The 20,979-nt window shown below is 46.5% G+C and overlaps 3 protein-coding genes across 3 annotated transcripts; 1 reads left to right on the top strand and 2 right to left on the bottom strand.

Annotated features, from left to right (window-relative positions):
- Positions 1–11,704: 11,704 nt before the first annotated feature.
- On the top strand, positions 11,705–12,010 carry CCR75_003143 (uncharacterized protein; the record flags this gene model as incomplete). Its single annotated transcript, XM_067961240.1, has 1 exon — positions 11,705–12,010. The coding sequence occupies one exon, from the start codon at positions 11,705–11,707 to the stop codon at positions 12,008–12,010; it is 306 nt and encodes a 101-aa protein (XP_067821445.1).
- Positions 12,011–12,341: 331 nt separating this feature from the next.
- CCR75_003144 (uncharacterized protein) lies at positions 12,342–12,968 on the bottom strand (the record flags this gene model as incomplete). The annotated part of the gene is made up of 1 exon (XM_067961241.1): positions 12,342–12,968. The coding sequence occupies one exon, from the start codon at positions 12,966–12,968 to the stop codon at positions 12,342–12,344; it is 627 nt and encodes a 208-aa protein (XP_067821444.1).
- Positions 12,969–13,432: 464 nt separating this feature from the next.
- CCR75_003145 (uncharacterized protein) lies at positions 13,433–13,894 on the bottom strand (the record flags this gene model as incomplete). The annotated part of the gene is made up of 2 exons (XM_067961242.1): positions 13,433–13,746; positions 13,828–13,894. 2 exons carry the CDS (start codon positions 13,892–13,894, stop codon positions 13,433–13,435), a joined length of 381 nt encoding a protein of 126 aa, XP_067821878.1.
- Positions 13,895–20,979: the final 7,085 nt, after the last annotated feature.

Raw genomic sequence — 20,979 nt, 5'->3', positions numbered from 1 at the left:
CTCCGAGTCCGCTACATTCTCATCGGAGGAGAATATTGGTGGTAAGTCTTTCGCCTTCCTCATCTCCCATGTCTGTTGAAACTCGACCCATGGTCGGTGTCACCATTAGTCTCCTTAGACTGATGGGGATATGTGACCTCATTTGAGTCTACAAACCGTTTAAGACGACCCACGAAAAGACGGGGTGCGTCTTCATATATGGCGGGATGGTGAGCCTATAATTTAAGTCTCCAAGCTACTCGACCACAGTAAATGGCTCAATGTGAAGCGGCGATAGTCTCGTAGTACCTCCAGGTAGTCCAGAAATTGCATTCTCTGGTAGAGGTAGCAGTACTAAATAGTACTTTATCTCCAACTCAAAAGCATTCATTATTTTTGCGACCATTTCGGCCAGCGTATTCTTTTTGTTTATCCTGTGCGCTTGCCATCAGGTCACGGACTGTTCGTGTGATGGCTAATCGCTCATCCACAAAGCGTTGAGCCGCGTTAACGCTTTTAGCATTTAAATCGCCTATGACACCGCCGAGAGGTTGGTCGTAGGATGTAGTCGACATTAACTAAACATCGTTATGTTTTTGGAGCACAGGCGGTCCTTGCCGTTACTCCATACTGACCGCTGCCAAACTGGCTGGGTCACTAGGGCAAGTTCTGTATTTGATATTATACCCTCACGGGTCATCGTCATATTGACGAAACTTTGCACCTCTTTCGCACCGAGCGTAGTGGGGGGTCCCGCACTAAGACTCGGGCTCCGCGCAAAGGGACTAGCGTCCGAGGATGGCGCAGTCCATTTATACAAATGGTCTTTCACCCGTACTGGCGTGGACACTATTATTTATAGCGAACTCAACAAATGGCATTTGTTTGCTCCATTCTTTATGAGTCGCTTTCGTGCGTAATACATCTGCCACGAACCGATTGGCACGTTCTGTTTGGCAAACGGTCTGGAATGACCTCCGGTCGACATGTGGAGCTTGCTACCTAGCAGCTCAAACACATGTCGGCAAAACCCTGACGTAAAACGTGGATCCCGGTCCGATACTATGGACTCGGGCCGAGTATTCGGTATACAGGATACAGGAACGATAGAGCTGCCTCCGTGCCTGTGATCTATGTTTTATATGGTGATAAATGAACCATTTTGCTCAGTCTATCTACAACGACGACAAGCCCCGTCCGACCCTTCTGGTCGGGCGGCATGCCAAATATGAAATCCAGACATACCGACTTCCAACAATCCGTTGGAATCGGTAGCGGCTTTAATGGCGCACTGCTGGACGGTGCAGGCTTAACGCGCTGACACTGTTCGCAAAGAGCGAATATAGTTGGCCACCTATCTATAAAGGGGTGGCCACCAAAATCCCTCTGACACTCGTAAGAATGTCTTTCAACGGCCCAGATGCCCACTAGATGGCGCATCATGGAGCTCGTGAAGTGTCATGGGGCACATAGATTCTCAAAGGATCACAAGGTGACAGCTGATGCCATAACAGGCCATCGCTGTAGATAAAGCGATTTAGCTAAGCTTTCAGGTACGACGGAAGTAAAACCTTTCGTCCACCGAAGTGATCTAAAAGCAGGCGACAATGTTCGTCCTAAGTGTAGCTCCCTTGAATATGAGAGACTAACGAGCTCGTTACGTGGTGGGCCTTAAGGGCTGCCAACGTTGACGGCTTAGATTGTGCTTTAGCACTAGACATACTTTCCTGGTGTCTTACCTCGAAGTCCGAAGTCTGTCTGCGCGACAACGTGTCAGCCAATACATTCGACTTACCCGCCTTGCATTCAACTTTAAAATTAAATTCAGAGAAGAATGTAAGCCATCTTGTCATTCTTGGCGATAGGTGCGGTGAGTTTATTGCGATCCGCAATGATGCGTGATCCGTATAAACCACAAACGGTTCGATGCTTAATAGGTGAACTCGAAACTTAACAAGAGCATACTTGTTTGCAAGTAGCTCCTTGTCATGCACAGGGTAATTCAGTTCCGCGGCTTTTAAAAGCCGGGTCTGATAAGAAATGACACGGTCAACGCCGTCGTCATCTTTTTGCATGAGCACGCTGCCGATTGCAAGATTGCTTGCATCGCAGACGACATCAAAAGGCTTATACGCCTCTGTGAATGCCAAGACCGGTGCCTCTACAAGAGATTGCTTCATTGATGTGAACGCGTCTTCTTGTTTTCTAAATAAACTCATCCAACATTCTTTTTAAGGAGGTCAGACAATGGTTTAGTTCGCTCAGCATAATTCTTACTACACTTATGCAAGTAATTAGCTAGCCCTAGGACTTGGTTAAAATCCTTTACATGTCGTGGGATTGGCCATTCCTTTACTATTCTTACCTTGTCTGGGTCTGCTCGTACTCCATGTGTACCTACGATGCAGTCAAGCACAGGTATCTCAGAAACCCCTATGACACACTTTTGCAAGTTGACGTACAATTGGGCGTCCTTTAAAGTCTGCTACACAGCGTCTAAATGACGCTTGTGCGACTCTATTTCGCTCAGCCGTCCTCGGCCCTACTATGCACGAATACATCGTCAAAGTATTGGGGCGCGTAGACATGGTGCTGACACATCACGTAAGCCACCACTCGGTTGAATGTCGCCGGCGCATTTTTCAAACCTTGGGGCATCACAAGTCACTCCCGAAGCATACCGCTTGGGGTGCTTACTGCCGTTTTGGCTGCACCGGACACTCATGACTACCTGATAGTAGCCAACCTTTAAATTCAACGCGGAAAAGATAGTTGACTTTCCATGGACTTCAACAGAACATCTTTTCGCGGGATTGGCGTTTGTGCTGGTATGGTCGCCGTGTTCAGGTTATTGTAAGCATGAACCACGTGCCATCCACCTGTGGCTTTACGCACACAAAAGGTCGGGCTGCAGTGAGTCGACTTGCTCTCACGTACATGTCCCGCCTTGGCTCACTTGTCGAAGATCTCATCGATATATTCGACTTGTTTTTCGGCAACGGCTATTGCATGGTCACACAATACTTGGTGCCAGGTTCCAAATCAATTTCGTGCCCGATGCCCCTATCTGCTAGTAGGCGGCTCGGCACTTCTGGAAACGCATCGAGATGTGCTACAAACTATTGAAGAGCGCACTGTCTCTCAAGGCATCCTTACCTTGAGCAGCGAATCGTTTCTTTTTGTCCATTTCACGGACGAGCAACAGTCCACCAAGTACTATTCTGGAACTGGTATGACTTTTTCGTGGATCTTTTCTTCCTTTCATTCGGCAAGGAACAGATCTTACGACACGTCCAGGATTTACTATCTCCTTGGCAGATGATTTAAGACATGCTGGAGCACCTCAACAAAGGATGCCTCCGCTATTTCATCTTCGACGGTCTAGAACACCTCGTTCGAAGGCCCGTTCTCTTCAATTGGGACCGATCCAAATGTTACTCCTTTCGACGTGCCTTTGATCGTCCTTATATGTCGGTTACTCGTTCTCCAAGCAACCACGACCTTTAACCGGGAAGCGGGTGCCGTTGCTCTCCTGGCTAACGGACCTCTTCCAACCGCACCAGGCTCTAGGCACTGTGACGGCTCATGCGACGCTTGACTTCCGGTCAGCTCGCCGACTACTGCCACAGGCTTTTAGCTCTGTGCAGGACATTCGAACGCATGACTACTTGTCATCGTCCTTTTCACTACTCCAGTCTCCACGAGCTGGACAGGACTTCGTGACGTTTGACATCACGTCAACCAACCCTTAACTGTGTTCGACACGACACCAGTTGCATAGGCCTCTCGCAGGATCACATCCTTTCCGGTGTCATGCGTAGGATTCCCAACTGTGCGTGTATGCCAGTCTATCCATGATTCATGTTTTGCTAGCGAAGGTATGCCTAGGATGAGGTCATACGGACTTTCCATACCTAGCACTGTGACCTTTCTCTTTACAAGTGAAGTCACTATAATTAAAGGCGAGTTCTACTTGAATTTTCTCAGCGGCGCGCCGTTCGCTAAACGAAAGGTCGCCTCTTCTTGCTTGCCATCCTGGTAAAGCGACTCAAACACCGCCGGTCTCTGCCTTAGAGCCGCGAGCTTTGAAGAATTTTGTGATCCACGAGAAGGGTTATCACCTGGTCATAGCCTCTTACTTGAGCGCTATAGACCAGCAGGGTTGAGGTCCGAAATTTCGAGACTTCAGGGACTATGATACCCATTTGTTTCACAACTCTGAACTAGTGGTAGCTTCAGAGTCCGCGTCAGTATAGGGCATCCCGTCCCTACTGCGCTCCTGCACTTTCCAACCCCTCAGAGGTCGATGCAGAACACATGCGTCTCGCACGCTGGTTCTTGCCATCGCCCTTTTGGAAGGGACCTCTTGCTGGGCGTCTTCGCACCAGAAAGGACCATGGCATAGCAGCGGACCAGCATATAGCCGTGCTTGACGCATTCAAACAGACAACATCTGCATTGCCCAACTCCATGGGAGTGGCATCTGACCTCTCGGCCGACGGCTTATACCAAGCTGTCGCCGAGGCACTGTTGTAGAATTACTCCTCAACTAAGGCAGTTTGGATTGTTTCTTCCATCGTCGACGGCACGTTTCTGAATAGGGCCTGTCGCGAAGGCCGTGCCATAGTCTGTTCACAAACGTGGGCATCTTAAGGTGCTCCAAAAACTGACTACAATAATGGAAGCCGACAGCGAGCGTATCTCCTGCGCATACTTTTGCAGGGATCGCTTCGTCTGTCGCGCCCCAAAGAAGCGCGCCTGAAACAACACATCGTTGTTCGGCAGCTGGTACATGGAGCGAACCTTTTCTTAATGATTGCCCATGAAGCGAAAGCCTTTCCGTCTGTCATAAGCGACAAGTAAGCCCACTCTGAGGCCTTACTGTGTAGATACGGCATGGCGAACGACACCCGGGTGTCGTCTTCGATGAGCTGTGCTGCACCGCATTGCTTCACAGCTAGAAGCCAGTGGACAATTGTGTGCGCTGCAGTTCAATCGACTTGGGTGGACCCATCCAAATGGGCCTCGGCTGATGCGGCCGGGCTGAGAGCATCTCAACAGTCCAGTTGAGAGCCTCGCTCCGAGCTTGCTCACGCCTAAGACTCTGCCGCAGCATGGTTCTGTGCCTCGGACGAGGCCCTTCGCTGTCCAAGCACAAATGCCTGAAACTACTCCAACTGAGCAAAATGTCGCTCAGGAGAACTGCCCACGAGCCTGGCCACGCTTGTTCACCAAGTCCCTGCGCCAAGTGCTCTACCACCCCTCGATGATGTTCGGAGAGGTAGGGTAAATGTAAATCGATATTGAGGCTCATCCTCACTGACACGCTTTGAGAGACGGGTCGTGGGAAGAAATATTTGTGCTACCAAGTGTAGGCGGGCGCTACTAAAAGCTACCACTTACTACTCGCACACACCTTCCGAGCACAGTAAGAAAGCGTTTCACCGTCTTCTCTCACGTACAGTGGGGTAGTGGGTGGGCACCTCGGCAACCTCACCCTACGAACTAGAAGTATTAGTCGAGTGACGTCACGGGGGCATTAATCCGTCGCTAAGTGCACACTTGTGAACTAGGAAGTAGTTTTCAGACTGATTTATATTTGGTCGTATTATATGAAAAAAATCTTTTTTAACCAAACATAAACGCCATCTCTGTAGAATATGTATTGCGAGTGTATTGTTCTAAATATCTCGTTTCTTGGATGACGCTAGCCGTCATCCCAGTTAATTTGAATGCCTCAGATGCATCACATACACAAGGGTGACACAATGTGAATCACACTTAAGTGGTGGGTCTTATTACTTCGCTTAAGTAATTGACCATCCCATTTAGTACACAAAGTGTACTTAACGGGGATTGTGTAACATAGGTCAACTTTAGCCCGTTAAAAGACACGATTGGGTAGTGCGCAAGGAGGCGCTTTATGTAATGAGGTACACTTCGGCTGGTAAACCGCTAATCTGGTGCATTTCACATTCTGTATCAATTACCCCTCATTGTTATTTAAAATATGCATTATCATCTTAACCCTATATATAATGGGTATTTGGAGTGGTCGCCACCAGATAGATATTTGATGGCATAATTAAAAAAAATTAATAGTGGTAAGGTTGATATTTTTTAAAGTAAAATAAAGTTCAGTTCCCTTTTTGATCTTCGAGTGTCTAATTCCTTTCTGACGCTTGCGCTGTTATCACCGATAATAATAAGCCTTCCTAAGGTACAAATTCTCGGGCATTAGTTGCCACTTGGTTCTACGAACCACTGGGTCCCTTAAATTAGTTTTCACAAAGCTTTATGAGATTGAAGATTTACTAGGTTGTTAACATTTCTTAGCTCCATAGAACTATGATACCATTTGAGTTTGAAATTTTCCTCTGACTTTAGGAGCGAAGTACCTCCGCTACATCTGGTAGCACTCGTAATCAATCTGCGCCTGTCAGATGCTGCACGTTTTGCCCCTGAAAGCTCGGGAAAAGTGTCCATTTCAGCAGAGGCTTAGACTTTATAAGACTAAGCCTGTCTTTACAAAACTAAGCCTCTGCTGAAATGGACACTTTTCCCGAGCTATCAGGGGCAAAACGTGCAGCATCTGAGAAGCTCAAAACCTTGTTTGTGATAGAAATCATTGAGCTTATTATGTCCCAGGGGGCAGAGGTTCTGGATGCAAGGCTTGAAGCCTTTATGCAGAACGAATCCTCTCTCATCGGACAAATCCAGGACCACTAAGCGGCATCTATCCCAAATTGGTACATTTGTATACCTGATCTAGAGCCTAAGGCTCGCCGTCTTGTTGTCAATGTTAAGACATATGAGGGTAAAGAGAGAGAAACTTTCCTTTTTTAAGTTTAGCAAATGTAGACGTTCATAGACTCTGCCATGTCCGTCACAGAACGACAAAAGGTGACCATGGCCATCTCTAAGTTCGGGGGTAGAGCCATGGAATGGGCACTCACCTGCCGCACGTCCATACATGACGCTTTTCTCTTATAGAATTTACTGCAATAGCAAACAACTAGCATATTTCGACCGCCTGATCAGGGTTTTCGTACCCGTCACGACTCATAGCGTCTCGTCAGGGTAAACGAACCTTAGGGGACTATGTCCAGGAGTTGATAACTCGTACTGCAGCTATGCCTCAAGACCCAGTATAAGAAGCGATTTTAGTAATCGTCTTCATGGGGGGGTCTCAATAAGTGCGTTGCCCGGACGGAATTGTGCCGATTCCATCCCCTTACTTTCTAAGAGACAGTTGTCAAAGCGTTACGCGCGGAGCTTGACTTTGAGTCCTCTCGTGTTTAGTACGCCGGTTTACCGTATTAGTTTGTCGAGCACATTGGGTTCGTCTAAAAGACTGGACCCCATGGACCTAAGCCTCGTTGAGGAGAAAGAAGAGGACTTTAAGCTGTGGAATAGCGCAAGAACATTCGTAGATGTTTTATGTGCGGGGGCACGGAACACTTGCGCCCGTCCTGTCCCTTACGCAACGCGCGTAAAGAAGAAAAAAAGCAATAACCCCACCTCATACTCAGAAACCTGGTACGGTGCGAAAAAACGCAGGTACACAGTAGGGGCGCCCTACTGGGGAAGATCTAGGCTCTATGGAACCTCTTTGATCTAAAGGTCAACCAAGTCTATCCCCAAAGATCTCTATGCTTTATAGCATGGGGCGTGAATACAAGCCCGGTATGTTAGTCGCGAAGGCGACTGTTAAGATTAGCTCGACATCCCAATGCTTAACACACTGACAAATTATGTCTGTGGCTCACGCTAATAACGCTTTTGTTGTCTAGCGAAGGTGCGCTAGGAACACTGCGCGTGGCGCCTAAGAGCCTAGACCTCCAATTAATCCATGGCTCTTGGCATTCGAGGCAATCTATACAAAGGATGAGATCATATCTCGAATCCAGATCAAGGTCAAGACACCGTTCCATACCGCCAATGTCAAGAAATTTGACATCTAAGTTCGAAGGAGCTTTAGGCACGGTGAAACGACTCCTCCCAGTCGCTAAGCGAAACGTGATCGAATTACCTCCATTCACTTTAAGCGCTTCAGCACATCGGTGATTCTCTTTAAGGGAATGACGTGGAGCATAATTACAAGACGCTCCTGAGTCAATAAAATTGATGACCAACATTGAGACCATATTATTAGTGAGCGTAGCTCATTATTTGTTTGTGAAACGGCACGGACTCCATTGAGTTATAGCCGTCGTGATATAAATCACTAAACGCCGAAAGCATTGTGGGCCAAGGGCCGAGTCATTAAGGATGTAATTCCCCAGGTGCACGTGATGTGACACGTAAATGTTCTCTGAGTGACGAGTTCAAATTAAGTAACTCCTCACCGGATGTAGGTTTGAGCATCGGCTCTTGTCCACCTGTAAAATTTAAGACTATCAACGTTCCGACCTCTATGAGGTGCATTGTCTCGTCATCGGGACGATAAGAACAAAGTCCGACCCGAAGGGGCGCGACGTGTCTATCATGTCACACAGTCACAATAGCAAACAGCTATATACACTTGGTAATAATGTGACTGGCGAAGTGAAGGGTGGTATTAGCCTTCAGGCTATCCCTCGCTATATGCTCTTTTGGAGCTAGATGGAATGTATGACAAAGAGTTTGGCCAGGTCTTAAAGGCGGGTGCCTTATCCGAGATGGTGGTAATTTGACCAGACACTGAGTAAGACTCGTCGTCGCTGCTGGATAAAGCTGTCCTTGAAAATACGACGGCGGCACTTAGTGCACGGAGTGGATCATCGGTCATTAAAGATCCCACAGATCCGTTCTTTTCCTCAATAAAGGAATATCAAGACCTAGTGTGTCAGAATTCACCGTCTGTTTTACCTCCGGATAGAGGTGTACGTCATGAAATTGACATGGTTTATAGAACCAAATATTGTGTTGCACGAAAGTGGCCTTTACAAAAGGAACAGTGACGATTTCTTAAGTGCTAAGGACGAGGCTGGAATGGTTAGAGAAAGTAATTTCCCCATTCAACATCGACGTAATGTGTCAAAAGCCAAATGGTAAATGGCGCATTGTGTATGCTTTTAATAAGCTTAATGCCGCTACCATGCCAGCTCAGACCCCCATTTAAACGGGGCACTACGACTTGTACTGCTTCAGTACAAGGCCACTTCGCACTGCTTCAGTTGCGAGTGGTGTCTTACGTTATTTCACGTACACTAGTACGTGCAGAGGAAGCCATTTCTTCAAGGTAACTAGCTTAAAGAGGGTTAAATGAAAACTGTATTAATATAATTTAGTATCTCTTCTTTCTATCTGTTAACTCTAACTTAATTATAAACTAATACTAACATGCAATTAAAATCTTATCTTCTCTTATCTGTCTCTCTCTTTTGTTTACATCTACAGTTGATTAGTCTGCGGGATATATAGATATAATGGCCTATACCTATTTATGATAAGATTTCCGATCATTACTATTTAAAGTAATATCCTTCAAATATTATCTACCTTTTAGATAATATATTATTTAATAACCTTTAAGTGTTAATTTCATGTAACAATACACCCCGTTACATCACCCCTCCCTTAAACGACAATCACTCTGACTGTCATTGGATGGAGTGATCACTATGTGACCACTTAATTTAAAAACGATGTTGATTGGTCAGAACTATCATTTTAAATTCCATCGCATGAAGAACAAACTCATGCGGGTTGTTAATAGTGCTGCGCCTTCGGCTGCGGTTCGTGCAGCCGCGGGTGACGCACTGTTATCTCTTGCGGCAGACGGAACGTCTGCCGTAGTATCTTTCACTCGCGCAACCCTAGATGTTGCGGGTGCACGTGGTGATTCACCACCTGAATACGACCCCTCTTGGGAGGTCGATTACGAATGCGAGTCGGACGAAATAACCAACTCGGGGAGAATAGAACAGTCGCCTGATAGACGTCAAGCAGCTGACTATGAGCCTTCGAATGAGAGGGCTCTTTCTGATAGACGAGTTAATAGTTTAACTGGTTCCGACGATGAGGATGATCCCTCATCGCTCGTTCCGTCTCCCGTACGGTCACCTGCACCTGTTTCTGTCCAAGGTGATGACGATGGCGTAAGCCATCGTAATAAAAGTTCTTGTGGTACATCTGCTTCAGTGGGTACCACTCTGAAGACAGTAAAATGTCTCATCTCGCCTCTGAAAAGAAGCCGTGACTTTTGCCAGAACAGCTAATCAATAGCTTGTCTGGAGAGACTACTTCTCACAATAAATATTCCTTGTTTATTGCGACAAAGCTACATGGCCTTGATCCCAGCGCGAAGAACTTTCGCGCTGAAGAAGATTTTTATCTCGATGCTTCTCTTAAGCATCAATGGTTTAGTGGCAACAAGAAGCGAGATAAAGTCTCGCTTATGCAAGCGTGGAGGGCGTTCATTCGCAATGTCAAAGACATTGGACGCGAAGCCTGGCTTTAAAAGCTTAACGCGAATCGCGTTAAATTTGAGAACGAACTCCAAACGGTGCCAAGTATAAATTGCATCGGTTGTCACGTTAGGCTAGACTTCAAGGCTTCACGTGGGGTGATCCCTGTCCGTGTTGTGTTGACAACTCGAAGAGGGTAAAAGGGAATGTCTAATCCCTTTCTTTGCCCAGGGGAAGGGCTCGCATCTGTATTGAGATGCGGGATGCGGTTGACCTTTTGCAATCGAATTTCAAGCGCCAGGGGCGCGTGTTTTCGATGGGCCTTTTGAACCATCGGATGGGTCTCGTCATACTGACCGACGAGGCCCTCAACGTCAGCAAACGAGGCTCCCAGCCGTCATGTGAAGGTGGATAACCACGCCAGCGAACAAGATAACTCGTTCGCTGCCCCTTCACATCACGGTAGTTCTGGATATGTTCCACAAGGAAACGTTCATCACCGTGGGAATCCACCAATGATTGTGGTGGAGGAGGGAAAATAGATCCGAACCGTGTGTCGGATCTAATGTCGAGGATCGACAAAAACGATCACTTCCTCCATGATTTGGAGGAGATACTTGACCACTAGCGCGGCAAGCGTCGCTCGTTGGAGCAGACGGTGCAGGATCACCATATCGAGCTGTTGTAAGACTGCTCGAAGAGTGCGTACTCCATGTTGGAGTACGAACGGAAATATCACACTGTTCGCGATGAGCTGTCGTCAGCTCATTGCAGTTTCGAGGATATTTGGAACCGGCATGAGAAACTTCAGGGTCAACATGAGAATCTGGTTCGCGATCACAATAATCTTTTAGGGATTCTTGAAAAGGGTCGTCAAATCCGTCCTCGGAAGAAGCCGCGTACTGATGGTACGGGCGGAGCCGACCAACGTAAAACGTAGGATGCGTTCGCATCCTACGTGGCAATTCTATTGTGTACGCATTGCCTCTGCGATGCAGTACACGGAGAGGCCCAATGAACTTGGGTAGTAGTTTACTGCTATTCACACTAGTGACTAAACGCTTAGGTAGGTTTACCGTAGAGAGTAGCACTAGATCATTAATTTCAAATGAATGAACATTTGGTCTTCCACGTTTGACTGCATTCCGTTTCTGACGGTCCACTGCGTTAGCAATGTAATCCTGAACGAAACGGATTATTGATTCTCAAGCCAGAAGAAATTTCTCTGCTGACGCATTTGTTTTGTCTTTTTCAGTACGCTTTGTGCGTACTGCCATGANACGTTTGTACCGTTTGGTACCCATGTCGTCATGTCGGTGTATGCCGCTGCACGTATGAGTAGTGTATGGGGCGACGATGCGGCCGAGTACAACCCCGATCGTTGGATTGATGCGGAAAGTGGCAAGATGAAACAGATGAATTCGTTCCAATTCATCACGTTCGGCGGCGGTCCACACCAGTGCGTGGGTATGCGCTTCGCCATGCTAGAGATGCAGACAGTCATTGCTGTGCTCTTTAGCCGCTTCAATATTAAAACGGTGGAGGACCCGTTTAAGATTACGTACGACTACAGTGTGACGCTTCCTGTCAAGGGTTCGCTTGAATGCACGATCCACGAAGCGAGTGCTCCCGCCTTCTGAGTCAAGACGTTTTCTTTTTCTCTGTATCGTTGGCTGAACATTATTGAGTACTTATATAAATCATGGTTTTCGATTGTACTCAGCGAGGTTTCTAGCTATTTTTTAATGAAAATGTCATACTTCCAAGAAATGTAATTATGCTTTATGCTGTGCTCTTCTACTTTACTTACGGCGGCAACATCGATGCTTAAGCTTTAGTTAAAATAAAGCAAAGTGCGTAGCTGAAGCTAGACGAGACACGATTAAGCTTGTTATTAAAGGTGGTGTTACGGCAAAACTGCTGGTATAGCGCCAAACTAACATTTGATGGTTGGCTAAGCCATCATATCGCTTAATGACGAGTAACAGCGGCTTGCTGGAAGGCATACTGTCCCGCTTTCGCCGCAAGTTCTGGATTCTTGCCCATAAAATTGGCCGCCTCCTGGCTGCTCGTGGTATAGCCGGCAGTGGGGTCTGCGCCAGCGCTAAGCGTCGACCTAAATTGCGGATGGCGGCACATGACGAGGAGATTAATGAAAGCATTAAGGCACATGAAGACGCCAGCGATAGTGGCAAGAGCCGATCCAATGCCAAAGTCTAGGAACCCGATAAAGAAGATAAACGCAGCGCGTCCTTTGTAGCTGTATAAAAAACCAAAGTTGGAGCGAATGACCGTCTCCATCCGCGAAAGGCGACACTCGAATAGCAGGAACAGGATGCCGAACATGATGACATAGATGGACACGAGCGTGCCAGTGATGTTAAGTGTTATAAATGATGTGATTCCGACAATACCAGCGATGATCTGCAAGATAGAGCAGCCGACATTGCCGAGCCGCATGTATCTAAGCAACTTCGGCAACTCCATTTTGTTCACGTCGTTGACCTTCTGTATAAAGCTGCGTTTCGGCGGTGCAGCGGCCGCCATGCTTCCACTCACGCTGTCCGTATTAATCACCACAGTCGTAGATTTCATCATTGTGTCCAGGCTGCGATAAGTGCCGCAGTAAGATTGTAGACGAAGGTGGCGACTTATTCTCGGCTGGGTTCGAGAGAGTTTAGAAAAAAATAAGGACGTGGGAAGTCAGAAATGAATTATCTACCTAAGCACAGACAAACCCGAACCCCAACAATTTAGGCGACGAGCATCAATACTTGAAATTTTGGGTTTTCTGTTTCACCTTTTTGTTATTTCTTTTGAATATATTTTCTTACCCTCAGAAAGAACTTAATTGCCTCTGCTTCTGACTATTGAGCCTCTTCGTTTGAAAGAAGAATATTGTCATAATGATCAGCGCGAGTCCTTAATTTATGTTGTACTTCCCTTATAATGCTCTTCTACATCAACCATTCAACTAGATACTAAAGCAGTTGATCTACGTTCCAATTTTCGGAGATGCGGCTTAATTAAGTAATCAAATCATTGATCCAGTACATTATAACTTAGCCAGCCTGATTTTTAAGCACCTGGAAGACCTTCTTCTTAATCCACTCCTTACCACAAGGTAAGTACGTCTTCGTCTCAAGGTCCAACACGAGCGCACTGAGATCCGTAAGCGAATCAATGTACGTGTACAAATCTTGTATATCGTACGTGATGTTTTTCAAGCTGGGGTTGAGCTGCTTGAGCTTTGCCTCGTACATTTTTACCACGCCGTCCATTCCACCGTTAACCGACTCAAAGTCCAGATACGTGCGCGAGTTCGGGTCGCGCGTGTACTGCACCAGTATAATGGTATGCTTGGCTTGTCGAAATTCTGCCTGAAAACAAGTACACGCACATGCAAGATTCCGTCAAGCATCGATCTTTATCCTTCTATCAGCTACATGACACGTACCATTTGTCGTGTTTCTATCGGCTACGATTGTGAACGTAAAGCTAACAGCTTTTTGTGTGCACCACATTTTTTCATTAGAATCACCGCACTAATCGACGCTCATATAAATAAGCAATATCACCCTTTTAGCGGCTTTTACAATCTGGGCGAAAAATTCAGCCAATTGTTCGAGTAGATAGTAACAAGAATTAGCTATCGTGGAATCGAATAAAGGTTGCCCGCGTACTTTTAACGGGGCACCTGTAACGGACAAAAGTTGCCCTAATGTTACACAGTCCCCGTTAGGTACACTTGGCGTACTTAAGGGGATGGTCAATTAATTAAATAAAGTAATTAGACCCAGCACTCGGGTGGTTCACATTGTGACAACCCTATGTGTAACGGGGCACTACTGACTCGTACTAGTCCACTTCGCACTGCCTCAGTGCGAGTGGTGGGCCTCACGTCACTTCACGTGCACTAGTACGTGCAGAGGAAGACTCGCTTTAAAACACTTGCTTTAAAGAGGGTTAACTAAAAACAGTATTAATATAATTAAGTTTTTCTGTTCTATCAACTTAATACTAACTTAATTATAAGCTAATACAAAACATGTACTAAAGTCTTATCTGTCTTTCTCTTTGCGCGCGTCCAGCGCTGACTGGACCGCGAAGAAAGTAGATATAATGGTCTAAATCAACCAATCGATAAGCTTTTAGAATATTACCATCAATTAATACTCTCCAAATATTATTTACCTTTTACATAATATATTAATTAACAACCTTTAAAAGTAAATTTCATGTAACAATACACCCCGTTACATCACCCCTCACTAAGCGACAATCACTCTGACTGTCATTCGGTAGAGTGATCACTATAAGACCACTTAATTAAAAACGATGTCGATTGGTAAGAACCATCATGTTTAATTCTATCGCATGGCTAACAAGTCCATGCGGTATGCGAATAGTGCGGCGCCTTCGGCTCTGCTGTAGTGTCATATTTAGCAATTCTAAATGTTGCGGGTGCACGTGGTGATACACCACGAAAATGCGACTCCTCTTTGGAGGTCGACTACGAATGCGAGTCGGACGAAATGGCCGACTTGGGGAGAACAGAACAGGAACCTGATCATCATCGTCAGGCGGCTGACAATGATCCCACGAATGAGGGGCTCATTCGGGTAGACGTGCTGTTAGCATTCGCTACAGCATGTTCGGTTCTGACGAAGATAATGATTCCTCTTCGCCAGCACCGTCTCCCGTACGGTCACCTGCACCTGTTATGTGCAAGTTGATGACGATGGCATAAGCCATTGTAACAAAAATCCTTGTGGTACCCCTGCTTCAGTGGGTACCACTCAGGGGAGTGAAGACAATCAATGTCTCATCTCGCCCCTGCAAAGAAGCCGTGGCTTTTGCCCGAACAGCTAATCAATAGCTTGTCTGGAGAGACTACTCCTCACAATAAATATCCCTTATTTATTGCGACAAAGCTACATGGCCTTGATCCCAGCGCGAAGAAATTTTGCGCTAAGGAAGATTATTATCTCGATGCTTTTCTTAAGCATCGATGGTTTAGTGGCAACAATAAGCGAGATAAGGTCTCGCTTTTGCAAGCCTGGAGCGCGTTCATTCGCAATGTCAAAGACATTGGACGCGAAGCCTGGCTTCATAGACTTAACGCGAATCGTGTTAAGTTTGAGAAACGAATTCCAACCGGTGCAAGTATAAATTGCATCGGTTGTCACGTGAGGCTGGGCTTCCATGCCTCACGTGGGGTGATCCCTGTCCGTGTTGTGTTGACAACACGAAGAAAGCAAAAGGGATGTCTATTCCCTTTCTTCGCCCTGGGGAAGGGCTCGCATCTCGATCGAGATGCGCGATGAGATTGACGTTTTGCAATCGATTTACATGCGCCAGGGGCGCGTGTTTCCCGATGGACCTTCTGATCCATGAATGGCTCTCGTCATACTGATGGACGAGGCCCTCAATGTAACGGGGCACTACGACTTGTACTGCTTCAGTACAAGTCCACTTCGCACTTCTTCAACTGCGAGTGGTGCCTTACGTCACTTTACGTACACTAGTACGTGCAGAGGAAGACTTCTCTTTAAGACAACTACCTTAAAGAGGGTTAAATGAAAACTGTATTAATAATTAAGTTTCTCTTCTTTCTACCTGTTGATGCTAACTTAATTATAAACTAATACTAAGCATGCGATTGGAATTTAATCTGTTTGTCTCTCTCTCTTTATTTACGTTTGCAGCTGATTAGTCTGCGGGATAAATAGATATAACGGCTTATACCTATTTATGGATAAGATTTCCGAGCATTACTATATAAAGTAAAATTCTCCAAATATTATCCACCTTTTAGATAATATGTTAGTTAACAACCTTAAGTGTTAATTTCAGCTAACAATACCCCGCGTTACACTCACGTCAACAACCAGCTGGGAACGAGGCTCCCAGCTGTCATGTGAAGGTAGATAACCGCTCCAGCGAACAAGATAACTCGTTCGCTGCCCCTTCACATCACGGCGGTTTTGAATACACTCCAAAAGGAAACGTTGACCACCGTGGGAATTCACCAATGGTTGTGGCAGAGAAGGGAAAATTAGATCCGACCCATGTGTGAGATCTAGAGTTGAAGATCGACAAACTTGATCACTTCTTCCATGAATTGGAGGAGGGACTTGATCACGAGCGCGGTAAGCGTCGCTCGTTGAGCAGACGCTGCATGCTCACTATATCGAACGGTTGGAAGACCGTTCGAAGAGTGCGTACTCCATGTTGGAATACAAACGGAAATATCACGCTTTTCGTGATGAGCGGTCGTCCTCTCATCGCGGTTTTGAGGATCTTCGGACCCGACATGAGAAACTCCAGATTTAACATGAGAATCTGGTTCGTGACCACAAGAATCTTTTAGGGATTCTTGAAAAGGGTGGTCAGATCCGTCCTCGGAAGAAACCGCGTAATAATGGTACGGGCGGAGCCTACCACCGTAAAACGTAGGATGCGTTCGCACCCTACGCGGCAATTCTATTGTGTACGCATTGCCTCTGCGATGCAGTACACGGAAAAGCTCAATGAAGTTGGGTAGTAAGTTTACTGCTCCCCACATTAGTGACTACACGCTTAGGTAAGTTTCCCGTAGAGAGTAGTACTAGGTCATTACTTTGAAATGAAAGAACATTTGCTCTTCCATGTTTGTCTGCGTTCCGTTTCTGACGGTCCACTGCATTAGCAATGGAATCCTGTACGAAACGGATTACTGATTCTCGAGTCAGCAGAAATTCCTCTGCTAACTCATTTGTGTTGTCCTTTTCAGTGCGCTTTGTGCGCACTGCCATTAGAGTTTTCTCATCTTCGGTGTCGATTGCTTCGACATCGACATCATTCACGTCGTTGTTAACTTCGACGCGTGATGAGCATGAGCCAGAAATGGTTTTTGCTCGTGCGAGTCCACCCCCTTTTCAAACTGGAGGATCCCTTTAATTGGGTGGGTATGCGAGGATGACGTAAGCCATTCAAGAAGAACGGTGTTTGCGATGTAGACGCATGCACCGAATTATTGATGGCGAATTTGACCATCGGTAAAAACTCGCTCCAATTCGGATACGATTGGACGTAATTTCAAACAATCTCTTCGAGTACGCGATTTATGCGTTCCGTCTGACCATCTGTCTCTGATGATCAGAAGTTGACATAGTCAGCCGTGTCCCGAGAGATCAAAACACGAATTGTCAAAACCTCAGCGTGAGCCGTGGATCTCTATCGGAGACCAGTTCACGGGGTAAACCGTGGGGTCTGAAAACCGTGTCGATACAGACACGGGCACAGCCCGGAGCCGTGATTGACTTTGGTATGCAACAAGATGTACAATCTTCTGAATCTGTCTGCAAAAAGAAGGATTCCATTGTTTTTGTGATCGTCTTCGGGAAATCCGAAAACGAAGTCCAAGATACGGACTGCCAACATTCTGCCGGCAGTGGTAGAGATTGGAGGGGTGCACGGGATGAAGGGCTAGGCTTCACCCTTTGACATACCTCGCAAGCACGAATGTACTTGCGCACGAACTGATACTGGCGGGGCTAGTATAAGTCGCGACTTACTGTGAGATAAGTTTTCTCACGTCCACGATGCCCACTTGTTCTGCATCGTGACACTCATACATGATGCGCAAGCGCAAATCATTGCGAGTTGGGACGACGACACGTGGAGTGTCGCCGGCAACGGCTGTGTAATACAATAAGCCGTTGCGTGTTGTGTATCGATCGTAGGGCGATCGATATAAAGCCGGTAAATATTTTAAAAATTTATCGGATGGATTCATCAGATGATCCATTAAGCTCAGAAGGTCCTTATTTTCTACGTAGGCTTTCTTTATGTCATCAAACAAGGTTGATGACGGAATACTTGAAATCAGTGTTACAACAGTGAATTTATTTTCACTGTTGGAATGCGCAGCCGGCTCGAAATTAGGTCGGCGTGATAACGTATCAGCGACGACACGTAGTCGTCCTGGTTTATATTCCACAAAGAAATTATACTCCGCGAAGAAGGATAGCCACCTCGCCATTCTATGCGAGAGGTGTGGGCTATTTACGGCCGTGACGACGCATGGTCCGTACATACGATGAGCGGTCTATCTCCGAGGAGATAGACCCTAAACTTAGCCAGTGCATATTTCGTTGCAAGAAGTTCCTTGTCATGCACTGGGTAATTGCGTTCAGCTGGTTGCAGCTGATGCGATTATTAACAGACGACGCGCTCTGCGCCGTCTGTGTCATATTGCATTAACGCACAGACAATAGCAAAATTGCTGGCGCCACAGACCAAATAAAAAAGGTTGGTGGTTTGCAATTGCCATCATTGGCGATTTTATTAAGCTTTGCTTGATACCCTCAAAGGAACGCTGACAATCAGCGTCCCATGACCATTTTTCGTCTTTTTCAAGAGACGAGAGAGATGAACTGTCATCCCGGCATAATTGCGGAAGTACTTTTGCACGTACGCCGCTAATCCAAGGAACTTTCTTGGTCCCTTGACATCGACTGGAACTGGCCAGTCGGTAATTGAGTTGATAATTTCGGGATCAGGGCACACGCCGTGTTTACCGACGATGCTACCAAAACGTGGTATTTTGCTTGCAGCGAATATTCACTTCTTGAGATTTGCGTACAACTTATGCTTTCGCAAGTGTAGAAGCTGACGAACGTAAGTTTTATGAACTTCCACATCCGCCTTCTGTCCATGGCCCGGCTATGGACGAATACATCGTCAAAATAACTCGGCGCAAATTCCCGCACCGGTCTCAACAGCTTCGTTACGAATCTGTTGAATGTTGCAGGGACGTTACTAAGCCCCTGTGGCATTACTAGCCATTCCCAGACCATCCCGCTGGGAGTGCTCACTGCTGTGTACGGGTTGTCGCGTTTACGCATAAGAATCTAGAAAATCCCTTCATCAGATCCATAGACGAAAGATGGTACTTTTAGACATATCATCTGTGTTACGTCTTTTCTAGGTATCGGCGTTTGATCCGGTACCGTTGCAGCATTCAGTTTAATGAATGCGTGCAGTATCCGCCACCCTCCTGTGGCCTTTCGCACACAGAAGGTCGAAGAGCTATGTAGGGAGGTTGGCTCCCTCACATGGCCCGCTTTGAATCGATTGATAAAAATTTATCGATCGCAAGTACTTGTTCACGAGGCAGTGGCCACTGCTTCATGACACAGTACTACGAGCCCGGTTTTAGCTCGATCCCATGTCGAGTGCCTTCATCCTTATGTGACTTGCATTGTTTAAGAGAATACACCCCTGAATTTAATCAAATCCTTGTGTAAAGGGATTTGTCTTAAGTGACTCCCACGATTGAGCAGTATCTCTCTCAATCGTTCGTTCTCTGCAAAAATTACTGCTGGCCGAATATAGGTTACGTATTCGTCCTCTGTGACAAGCACGCAGCTACTTGATTTTACCACTATGCAGATCTTTCTCAAGAACCGCTTGGGTTCTAAGGTTGGTAATTGAGTTATCTCCGAAGTTAACTTCGGAGGCGCATACAGATCAAGAGTATAAGCGCCTACTCTGGATCCGTCATTAACAAAGACATTCAATGTCTCGGTTTTTCCTGGGATTTATCCACAGGCTGCCGAGGGATTAAATCCTCGGGATCTAGAAGTCTAGTAACTTCAACTATTTGAGGAGATTTCTCCTCAAGTACGTGGGGACCTCTTCCCTCAACGTCTTCCGAGTGTGATTGCGCTATCACAGTCGGGTCCTCTACGGTCGACTCTCTACTCGACCTAGGATCATCGTGTTGTCCCTTTGGGGCAACCGGTATACTCCTTGATTGTCGCCCGCCAGGCGTACACTAATGTCTCAATCCACTCGACTTCTTCGAGTGGTGGACCGTCGGCGCTGCCTGCATTAGCACAGCCACCGGCAGCTGACTACACAGGTGGATTGGTAATCACACTGTGATCTTGTGCAGTCGTACTAACGACCCGTACCACAAGTGAAACCATCGCACTCAGTCGTAGTACATCCACACGCTTGTGGACGCTCCAAGACCATCATCAGATGGCCATCTGATGAACGAGTGGCAGGCATCTTTACGGATCGATGCTGCCACCTGATTCTTGGCTCATACTTTCTGGGCCAAGGTAAACCTAGGATGACATCAAATTTGTCATCCAAATCCAGTGCGATGCAATCATCATCATACTGTAAATCTCTTAACGTGTAGTGAAATTTCACTACGCGTATCATCACTGTTATCGATGCGCCTGTCGCTAGACGCACCGTCATCCTCGTTGGAGGGATGTCGCGCCCAACATATTTGAGCCTACGACCCTCTAGCGACTGGCGACGAATAAAGTTATTCGACGCTCCACAGTCCACTAGGGCTCTAAGTGACAAATCATTTGTCACTTTTAATTTCAAGGTGATGAGGGATACCTCATCACCAGGTGCAGAGACACATAATGATTGTGTGTCTGGAGCAACTTTAGTCAAGAGATTTGCAAATTCTCTTGAGGTTGCTGGATCAGTAGGGCGTTGCGCCCCTACTGACCCCGTCCATTTTTTGGCGGTCCGCCTCGCTGTTGCGATTTCGCAACAACGTCGGATCCGCGACCGTTGCCCTTTTTGGCATACG

Source organism: Bremia lactucae (assembly GCF_004359215.1).
Source record: "Bremia lactucae strain SF5 chromosome Unknown BlacSF5_NotPlaced_19_SHOA01000004.1_2068294bp, whole genome shotgun sequence".
NCBI classification, from domain to species: domain Eukaryota; phylum Oomycota; class Peronosporomycetes; order Peronosporales; family Peronosporaceae; genus Bremia; species Bremia lactucae.
Note: the sequence above shows the minus strand (reverse complement) of the source record. Positions and strands in the feature narration are given on the sequence as shown.